The 11253-nt window shown below is 36.3% G+C and overlaps 1 protein-coding gene across 1 annotated transcript; it reads left to right on the top strand.

The window, feature by feature from the left end:
• Window positions 1-1177: 1177 nt before the first annotated feature.
• LOC111637185 lies at window positions 1178-11238 on the top strand. Its single transcript, XM_023382612.1, has 6 exons — window positions 1178-1512; window positions 8908-9042; window positions 9458-9604; window positions 9689-9803; window positions 9924-10062; window positions 10168-11238. The coding sequence occupies exons 1-6, from the start codon at window positions 1425-1427 to the stop codon at window positions 10252-10254; spliced, it is 711 nt and encodes a 236-aa protein (XP_023238380.1). The 5' UTR covers window positions 1178-1424; the 3' UTR covers window positions 10255-11238.
• Window positions 11239-11253: the final 15 nt, after the last annotated feature.

The following is an 11253-nucleotide window of genomic DNA, read 5'->3' on the forward strand; positions in this document are numbered from 1 at the left end:
GTCGGTAGTCTGTCCCAGATAAGTCTAGCTCCACCCCTCATCACCAGATGCCCTCACGACATAATTTAAACACTATTGCCCACAAGGCATAAAGAGAAAAGTGGTTTAAAAAGTCCTCGTTATAGGTCCGGCCAGGTCCAAGGCAAAGAACGAAAGGCAGCAAGAGAAGAGGGTCAACATACCGTGACGACCCATGCACAAAAACTTCAAAACGGTGGCCGGCCCAAGTTCGATTCCAGGTCCCTTAGTGCATTAGACAATGCTTTAACTGTACCCAATCACGAGTTTTTCCAAGCCCACAATGGGCTGCTGGATGTTAAGACCAACTCAACATATTCCCTGAAAACACGCAAAAATTTCAGGATTCAATCGAGATCTTCAGAACGGCAGACCATTATATTAATCATTTGGGGTCATCCGGCCATTACTTATTGTTAAGAATGTGTTTAGATCCCTTATATAATTTCATATTTTGAAGTGCTGTTGAGGGCATAACCACCACTCTTCGGTACTGCCCTTTTGTGGAACTTGCTACCCGAAATGGCAAGTACAGTCAAATCCCCTATAACACTGTTGATAATTTTGTTTTATATGAAATCCATGTTGTACGAGTCATTTAGATTTTACAAATACGTGTGCCGGGCTGTGAATGGCCCACGTATTTGTAAAATCTAAGTGACTCGTACAAATATGGAATTCATATAAAACGGAATTATCAATAGTGTTATAGGGGGGGTGACTGTATTGGATTTAAATTAAAATATGGAGGAAAATTTTGGTTCAGTGTGAACTGATGTAGGTGCAACAATTATGATTTCAATTATGTTTTTTAATTAAAATGTATTAAACATTTAATAAAAATTATATACGTTTATGTAAACATCCGATAAACATTGTTACGAAATTCAAATTATCGCTCAACTTGTTTATCGATCTTTTCGTCACTTCGTTTTATAACGATAACAAAAATCGATATCGATGCAAAATAAACTTATTAAGAAATTCCGAAGCGCTAATTAAATTCGTCGTCCATTTTATATAAATGTGTATAAAAAAAACCAAATTACTGCTAAAATTCCCCGTAATCAAAAGAAAAATTAACAAAACCCCGACGCTACCGCCTCTAGCGTCAAAATTCGTCAAAAAAAAAGACGAAACTCGTAATTGCCGGATTCGGAAGTTCGGTGAGTAATTTATTACCCAATATCCTCGCTAATTACACAAAACGTCACGCGTGGAAATACGAAGAATTTTTACCCCGACGGTGACGCCCCTAGTGACGAAATCACGAATCGATGGGGGTAGCGGAGGAGAAAGACGAGTGACAGTGGCGTATTATTTACGCTTCATTTCTCGTAATCGGACTTAACCTCGCGTTGCGTTTTTACATGTTCCGTTGATTCGTCATCGTCCGTCGATCAAACATGAACTTTTTCAAGTGCCAATCGAGCCTGACGCCTTTACTCAACGGCCTGTTGCTCTGCCTCTTGATGTTCGCCTTCCTCGTCCAAGGTGAGTACACTCGTACTTAAGAAGGCTATAAAACACCTCCCCCCATTCCACCCTCTCTCTTCTGTCCTTTGTCAAAATGTCGCCAGTTCACAATTAAAATCCCCGTGCGGTTGTCCACCCCGAAATTTGATCTTAAGATTTCAACATGGCGACGGGTAACCGATAATGACCTCTGCTTTAATTAATTACTCTATAAAGGTAAATCACTGTTAAAGAAATCTTTGACCCCTTTTCTCTCTCTTCCGGTTTCGATGTAGGTTATCTCTTGTTACGTTTCCGGTTTGTCACATTTAAATTTATGAAATAAATTCGACGTAACGCGTTAGTTACGTACGAAAAGGGAAATTATTGTTACGTTAGTGACGAAAGTACAGAAAGTATGTGAAGTAATGCGTAACCGGGGGAACGGACGGTCTGCACCGTGTCTTTGTCCCCGTGTTCGTTCGATCGGATAATGACTGCTGCTATCTCTTGACCTCGTCAAACCGCGGGATGAACTTTGAAGAAAAAGCACTCGTTCTCTGTAAGGATGGTGACGACAACGATGCCACTTTGTGACGCCGGGTTAGACGGAGCCGGCGGCAAAGGATTTTAATCGCTCCTTTTTGAGAGGATGTCTCTTTCGCCAAAGGTTTGTCATTTGAGATCAATGGCGGCGGCGATGACGCCCAGTTATTCCGGCTTCTCGGACAAAATTCTTCCTTAAACTCCGAAATCTGCGGCGAGAAAAAATTTGAAATCTTTCTCTAGAATACCCCGACGTGCACCATCCTGGATTTATCTACTTCTAACAAAACGGGTGTGATGGCACGCTTGGTAACTCTTTTAATTGCGCTTGATAAGTGCGGGGAGGACTTTTTCAATCGTCGTTTGTTCCTTTAATTTATATTGTTCTGCCGGTGGAGGGTGGCGTAACTGAAATTTTGTTTTAAAATCTCTGAAATTCTGGTCTGAAAGATGAGAGAATTTTATATTATATTTTGAGACGTCATGAAGTGTCGACGCTAGATGTTGGACGTTTCCGCGTCCACTTTACGGTCTTTAAACAAATTGTTCCGAGTGCCGATAAGAGTTTTGAGCCGGTCCCCCATCTCCGTTGGCCGATACGTGTTGTCTTTGGCAATTTTTATTCTATTGTCGACGTACGTAAAATCAAATACCATTGTGTACTGTAAAGTATGTAAGAAAATAAAGTGGATGTGGTAAAGTCTAGTGCCAACACAATGTAGTGTCTCAAAATATAACATAAGGTTTCGACACAAAGAAGAATTTTGTTTGATAAACAATAAATTTTGTTTTGAAGTGTTTTTTACACTGGGAAATGCATAAAAAATTCTTGGTTTGACTATCCTAAACAATTGATTTTACTTTCTGCATTTATAATTTCCCTAAAAACGTACAAAAGTCGAGCGTACTCATTGAGCTAGATCTAAATGCTTCCAGTTTACCCAGGATCCACATTGACAAAGGGTACAAGTTCTCTAATCATTAACAGTGGGAAGCTGCGCGCTTCCTTTCTAACTCGTTAAACTACTACAAAAGACCAGGTCCAATGACTCATCTACCTTTGCAGGATACTTCCTGTAAAGGTAGACGAGTCATTGGAGCCATTTGTCACAGATTTTAATTGCATTTTTCTTCTGTTTAAAGTGCATTATTTTGCATTTAATAATAAAATCTGGTGACAATAATACAGTTATACTTTAACTTTTTCCAACAATTTATTTCTATTGTGATTATTGGATGAGGAAAAAAAGATCCTGCATAACAAAGCCAAAACACTACATGATACACAAGGTTGTTGGTTTTTTTTTTTTAAATATGAGGAAAACCGGTTTCCAAGACCTTTTACTCTAGTGTATAATGAATTTAATTGTCACTACCAGTTTTTGTGAGGGTGTGTGAAGACGTATAAATGTCCTATCTCCAAGTATACTATATAGCAGATTTAACATTAAAAATAATTAAATATTAAACAAAGGGGATACTGTTTTACCTGTTTCTTTCTCATTAATGATATCTTTTATGATAATTAATTAGCAATTAATGTTTTCGTCGTTAACTATGTTTTAAATTGAGATTTCGTAATGCCTCCCTTTATCGCTTACTCATTGTTTTCTTAGGAATTAATATAATGTCATTAATTTTTATTGTTATGCAATTGTTTTATTGTAGTTACCTATTAACACTAATGAAGTGGTAGAATTCCTGTGATTCTTTTTATGTACAAATTGTAAGTTATGCGGTTCAGATTCTAGAATTTTAGTTTCTGATTAAAGGGAGTTTTGTTAAGAATAGCTTTAAAATAAATTTGTCGATTACTCGTCTCTCCAATTTTTAGAGCAGATATTCTAGAAATGTTCGACGTCTAAAGCATTTTTTACGTATTTCGTTAAAAATTGCAGTAACCCAATTTTGTTGCGGAACCGTAACTATTCGGCATTACAAAATTTCTTGCCGACGTCGGGAATCTCTGCAATGCAGTTTCAAAGTAAACTGTAAAATGTAGAAATTGAATGGATTTTATAGATTGCTTCTTGGGTAATTGGTAATGGTGTATTAAAATAATTCTGGAATTACATATCCATCATATGGGTCAATATATTATTATTAAGATGTTTTGGTGTTTGTTCTATCCTGTTTGTTGGTAATTGTTCTATCCTTTTGACATCATTATTGATGCAACTCTTTGTGTCTTTATTAAAAATATCATATAGATAAGTTCGTGGAGTTCCACCTTATGTTTATACCATATATCAATATTGGTATCATTAATCCTCTATAAATAATTTCAATAGTCTTAAAACTCATTCCCCATTTTTTTCCTGTAATAGTTCTCAATTTATAAAAACAATAAAGAGCTTTATTACACACATACTCAACATGTGGAGTAATATTTAGGCATTCTCCAACACATATACCCAAATATTTTATAAATGTAACACATCCAATCTTATAACGGGTGGTCGCCGTTTTGCAAGACGCCCTTTCGAGAACATACACTTAGTTTACTTGACAGACAAAAACCATCTTATTAGACTCTAACCAGTTATTAAGAATTTTTAGAGCAAATTGCAACTTTTCCTCCAATTTTCTGTGGCTAACCGTAGGTGTCGACGACACTAAATCTGCATACACAGTATAAACAATTCCAAAGTTTCTCAATTTCCTCAAACATCCATCAGTAAACAAATTCCACAATAAAAGGTCCCAGGACTGAACCCCGAGGTCAACCCCTTGTTAATTTCTTATATACTTTATTGATGCTTCAACTAATACTACCTTTCTATTCTCGAAATAATCGAGAATTATATAATTACAGACCTTTAGGACAAACACATATCTTTAATTCATTTAGCACTGCAGGCCACAATAAATAAATAATCAAATGTACCCTTAATGTTAGTAAAAACACCAAGAACATATTATTTTTTAATACAGTAGAACCTCGAAAACTCGTCCCTTGATAACTTAGCACTCCGGATAACTGGTCCACACCTTGGCAGGGCGAAAAAATCCTTAGTTAATTAATTTTCATTATAGACAGCTTTATAAAAGTATAAAAGCTCTCATAAAGTATAAAAGCTCTCATAAAGCTGAGGAAATACTCGTACTTATTTTTTTTAACCCCATTCCCGATAACTCGGCATTTTCACAAACTCGGCCACCCTTCGGTCCACATTAGGTCGAGTTTTCGAGGTTCTACTGTATCATGTAAAGTGTCCTCTGTCGATAAATGTTTTTTAATGGCTGAAACAATCGAGAATGTACGCGAGGTCTTGGTGGCCGAGTCGAAAACTGCCAAACATTACTAGTTGGACGCGAGTTTGTGCCTTGCTGATGGACCAGTTGCGTGGAATCTTTTGGATTTCCCGTGCGCATAACACCAAAATAAGGACCAGTTTTTCATCTGAACTCCTCACGAGAGACTACCTCTTTTGCAGACTGCGTAAATATCGATTTGCCTTATTCCATCAATCTGATCCAAGAACTTGGTCAAACTATAGAAAAGCACCCTGTGTCTGTCACAAATCTGTATTATGTGTTTGGTATCTTAGATACCAAACACATAATACAGATTTGTGACTGCCGTCAAGGTAATTTGTTTGTACTCTGTGATGGACAATTGGTTCTGAAAATCCAATTTCTGCAGGTGGCTTTGTATGCCAATTTCTTTCTCTTGCATTTGTTAACAGAATAATATTTTTGAGAATGGGTAAATATTGAATACTAGCAGGTAAGCTTGGCATGAAATGTGAAATGGTAAACTAAACGAATCAAATTTCGCAATAAATGGACTATATATTTAAACTCTACACCTTCGAAAATCACTTAAAACATAATTTCTGCTCATTGATAACCTTGTATTATATAATTTTTTCCTGTTCTAATGCCACCATACTGCTGGGTCCGATAGGAAGAAGGTACCGTTGTGAAGGGGGTTGAAGTAAATTTGACCAATACTATTAGTAGTTTTCCTCCCGGAAGAGAGGATGGTCAATGACTAATAATTAATACTGGTCTACTATTAATATTTGAAAAGTGATCCCTGTCAAATAGGTTGTGATGGTCCTGCACGTGATTGAAGTTGCTAACCTTAACATCCAAACGACATCATATAAGACTCGTTTAAATAAATAAATCATGTAAAAATGTGAGAATTGCTTTTACGTGATCCCATAAAAAACTGATGAAACCAGGTTGAAAAGATGAAAGCTTGGCAAAAAACGTCTAAGTAAACAAAACTTGAAAAGTTGTGTCATAAGAATAGTGGACGCAGATTTGACTGAGAGACTCAACATGTGTATAAAGTGTACATTACACAGACAACAACTACAGGAAATTTTGGATGAAGCAGTGTCGTCATGATAATTAATAGGAAAAATAAACATCGGCACAGAAAAAACTTGAAGCTCTACTTTGTGCCTTAAAATTGTTGCATGTACTATACATTAATTTGGCAGAAACATCTCTCAGCAGTATCAGTAGGAAGTTTGGGGCAACAAGTTTATGAGTTAGTTAGGGGAAGATGAAATTGAGAGGGATGGGTGTCCAGGTTTTATGAGAGTTAAGTATGTCCTAGGAAATTTCATGTTTATAGAAAAATTTATTAAAAATAGTTTGGTTTATTTGGTTATGGCAATGCAACACATGGGCCATCTACCAAGGAGAATGCATCCTGTGAAGACTTAAAGTTGATCTCTATTTAGGTGTTATTAACATGAAGAAAACGCAGAAAACTCCCCGTGGCCAATGGATTGGCCACGTGTGAACCCATGGCCAACTACTGGTGTTTGGTGGTTTTATAGACTTGGTTATTGTAGAGTACTTATTGAGCTACAATTTGAAAAAATTGTAAACCTATAAATTCGCACTGTCGTCTGTCTACCTGTCCTCCCTTAATCTCAAGAATGTAGTTAGATAGATGAATGTCGTGACCGGATATGGAAAGCTTAAGAGCAGGAGGCCCAGATTATAAATGTATACAAACTTCTGGTCTTTTTCGGAAATCACGTTTGTCCAGAGAAAAATTTTTGAATTGAAATGAGTTAGCAATAGTGTCGTGTCAGTTATGTATCTAACAGGAAAAGTATGAACTACAGAGGCAAGTGCTATGTGACAGGCATTTATGTTCAAATCCAAAAGTATTTGAACATAATTGCCATATTTTTTAGCAATTGGTTGAATGGTCTAGGTGTGCATAGCGAACAAACATCCTCATATATATGAATAGATGCAGATAATATTTTATAAGCTTGTGGGCTACATATTTTCACGTATGTTGTTAAAACAAGATAATGTGCGTATGCCACTTAACATTATACTGTGACGTAAAAGATAATTACATATGCTGAACGATGAGTGATGTATGCGTTGGAACAAAAAGCAGCCATCATTGCTTAGTTTCAGGTAGCGATAGGTAGCATAAATGACAGACACTACTAAATGTAACATTAAAATACAAACATGTTCCAAGACATCACTACTAGTAGAGGGTGTTTGGCAGAAAAATACTCAACAGCTCTGGAACTGTTGAGTCTGCTGAATGCAGCCATTGTTACTGCATCTCTGACCAGTTAGAACATTTTTTGTTAAATCTTGGTTGCATATTGATTATTGTCTATGGACGGTTCCACAGTCACCATCTTTACTCGAGGACAACTGCGCTTCTCCCAATAAAGTTAACTTCCTGTTAAATAAAATTTTCTGTGACGAATCGGGATAGTCTTCTGCCATTAGAGGCTCGTACAGAGTATTTTGATCAAGTCTTATACAGGGTAATCATAAAGTAACTTGACCAATTAACATTGATCCTGGGAGCATGGAAAGCAAGGAATCCATAGAAACTTTTATAGGCTAAGTACAGGGTGATATGCATTTACAATATACAAAAATGGGGTCAAACATGTGTCATGGTTAGGGTTAATGTCACCGTAACTTGAAAATTTCTCCAATACAAATACCAAGACTTCAATGCCATGAGATTCTGTGTGACAGAAAACAGCATAATGCATTGGAATTATGTATAGAACAAAAAGCAACAGAGATATCGATGTTTTAATGAGAAGACCAGTGAAGACCAGAAGAGGAAAGCCAGTATTCATAATGGAAGATTCATACACATTCACAGACGAGGAAGAAAATGAGAGAATGTTGGCTTTACTGAATTCTGCTTGACAGATGCTTTTATTCCCTGTGGCCAACTCGCTTTAAGCTTGAGATACGATACTGCCACCTCATCCTTGAGCGTGTATGGGTCTTCAGTTGCGGGTATTGACTCGCCCGCTTCCCATCGTTCAAACACCGTTATCCCTGTTGTTTTTCAGTTGCATTAACCACAACTGCTACACGTGTTCGACTCTATTTTTGTGTATTGCAAACACGTCAGTCACTCTCTGCTTATCCCGCAAAAGTTTTAACAGATTCCTTGCTTTCTGCACTACCAAGAATGTCATTACTTAGTCAAGTTACTTTATCACTGCCCTGCATTTTAAATGTTTTCGTGGGGTTATTCTTCTAGATGACAAAATTTTTCTAGATTTACCAGTGCAGACGACCTTGTCTCATAAGATCTGCAAGTCCAGTTTCTAAAACATATAACAGTTTTGTACAATTTAAAACCATTTTGTGTGTTCCTGTTTGTTTTCCTCGGGTAATCTTAAAAAGAAATTTGCTTTACACATTGAAAAAAATTAAATTTTTCTCTCCAAAATAGAAATATCACCTAAAAAATTTGTTTTGTATTCATTTTACTTAAAGAATTTACCACATCCATGACAAAAATAAATTATTTTGGAAAATTAACATCGTAGTTTTCATGACAATTGCTTCAGAGAATTTGAAAGCCTTATACTGTATTCAAATTTCTCAATGTTTTTTTTTCTTTTCTGTTAGGTATGGCTCACGTCGGACAGAAATGTTTTCTAAGCAACTTTTGTAGGGGGAAAAATACGTATTGCGATAACGACAGTATCTGTCGATGTCTTCCGGACTTTCCGGTCCTAGTTTCGCCACACAACTGTAGAAAACGTAAGTATGTTACTTCTGTTATGTTCGACCTGTTGGGTATCAAAAAACAATTTATGTTTTAGGACGGATTAACCCAGTGGTAATAAATGGTGATCATTATTTATATTCCAAGTCTCCTTCCATTTGAAATGGCAAAAGAAAATACGTAAAGTGATAAACTGGGAAAAAAGTTTTCATGTTGTAGTGATCCTGTGGCACCTGACATGGGTTAAATTGCATGTATGCTTTTGAGATATTGTTGTGAGATACTAAAGATGTGTTAATGTCGACTAGTCTTTAGTGTGCATTCAAACAAAATTTCAATCAGATCCGTCCATGTGGCACCCAACTCGTGATTTGCAAAACATGTCTGTACATTTGGGCATTTTGATCTCCGAATTGCATATTAACGGATTCTTTATAAATTATTTCTTAGCTCGCAAGTATGGTGCCAAGTGTGAGTTTCCAGAGGAGTGTAGCTACCACGACAAGAATTCCTATTGTACGCAGTGGCCCTACCGCAGCATCTGTGAATGTCTAAATGATTATATTTATAACAAAGAAAAAGAAATATGTGTAAAAGGTGAGAAATTGTTTTTTTTGTATTTACATTGGTGTTTTATTATATTGTGGCCATGCCTGATTAAAGTCTTTCGTCTTTTGACAGTAATGTCTACCAGAGAAGACCGGCAGAGTCTCGTCCTGCCAACGATACTCGGAATTTCACTGGCAGCGGCCTGCATCATGTGTTGTTGCCTGGCCCTTTGGCAGTTTTGTCTCAGGTAAGTTTCTATTATTTATTTATACAACTTTGTAAATCGTTATGTTGCATAATACAGAAACAGGCATACAATGTATGTGATATAAATTGGTAGAAAATAATCTTACAAATCTGTTTTCAGCCGCCAGTCTCGAGAAGATAACAGATTTTTAAGAAGATTCAGAAGAAACAGACAGGAAAACACCACAAACGAAAACGAGAGGGATGTTCCATCTCGTTACGACGATGCTCTTCCTCCTTACGAAATGATTATCAGAGAGGTAATTTCTTTGCCGTCTTACAAATCACAACACAAAATGCATTGTTTTTTCTATCAATTTAAAAGGTGAGAAATCTTTTGATTAAACTCAGCTTTTCTGTTGCAGAATCAGATGCATTCTTCGGTGGATGAACTGCCACCCAGTTACAACGAAGTAATGAAACAGGTGGAAATGGAAATCAAGCCTAAATAAATTACCAAAGGAAATGTATATGGCAAACCAAGAAACAAAGTACAATATATTGTAAACTATTTTGTAGTAATGTACGCTCATTGTATATACTTACGTAGCTTATGTAATTTTTCCATGAGAGCGTTTCCATGGTGTGACTTTGGTCTCTCTTAGAGACATTTCGGTCAAAGACGCCATACTTTCCATGGCACGCAGTCCTGTGCATATTTAGATTTTTCCGAAGAGATGCACGAGCACCTTTCGATTCAAACATCGTAAGTGATGCTTAAGTATGCTCCAACCTTGCGAATATGCCAAATCAATTTAATATTTGGCAAGGAGACCAAATTCTATATAGGGTTATTTAGGGTGTCTCATTTTAATCTTGTGTATTATTGCCCTCTAAAAAAACACACCAGTGCAATTATTATGGGGTATTTTCGAAAGAAATGTTATAGCTCCTACCTTGCGAGATAGAAGGAAATCGTTTTGTTTGTATAGAAGAGTGAAAAACCAAGTATGAGACAGCTATTTTCATTTACTGACCTGTGATAAGAGATTATTTCTTCCAAAAAAATCCAAATCGTTTACCATTGTTAATGTTGTGAAACAACACAAAACTCTATAGTATAAATGTGAATCGAAGATCTGGAAAATCAAACACCGTTTTAATTAGAGGTGTTTAATTCTTTGCCAAATTTTATCCAACTTTGTACACTTTTAGAGTGCAATACTCCATTTCTAATTTTTAACATAGTAATGTAAAGTGTTGTGTAACATAAAGGATATTTTTAGAACTTTTATATATCTAAACACTGAGATGTTAAACAAATTCTGAAAATTTTATAACTCGAAAAGAGTTACGCTTTCTCGCCTAGATTGAGACTCTAGCGTGCCATTGCGGGCAGAATCTTGCATTTTTTGTAACAAAGAAAATGGAACCGTCTTTGCCAAATTTGACGACTGTAAACTTTTCATATATGTCATTAAAAGTTTTATTTTCTATATACTGTCGTATTT

This window comes from Centruroides sculpturatus, unplaced genomic scaffold (assembly GCF_000671375.1).
Source record: "Centruroides sculpturatus isolate CEXI.00-Female unplaced genomic scaffold, Cexi_2.0 scaffold1017, whole genome shotgun sequence".
Lineage (NCBI taxonomy): Eukaryota > Metazoa > Arthropoda > Arachnida > Scorpiones > Buthidae > Centruroides > Centruroides sculpturatus.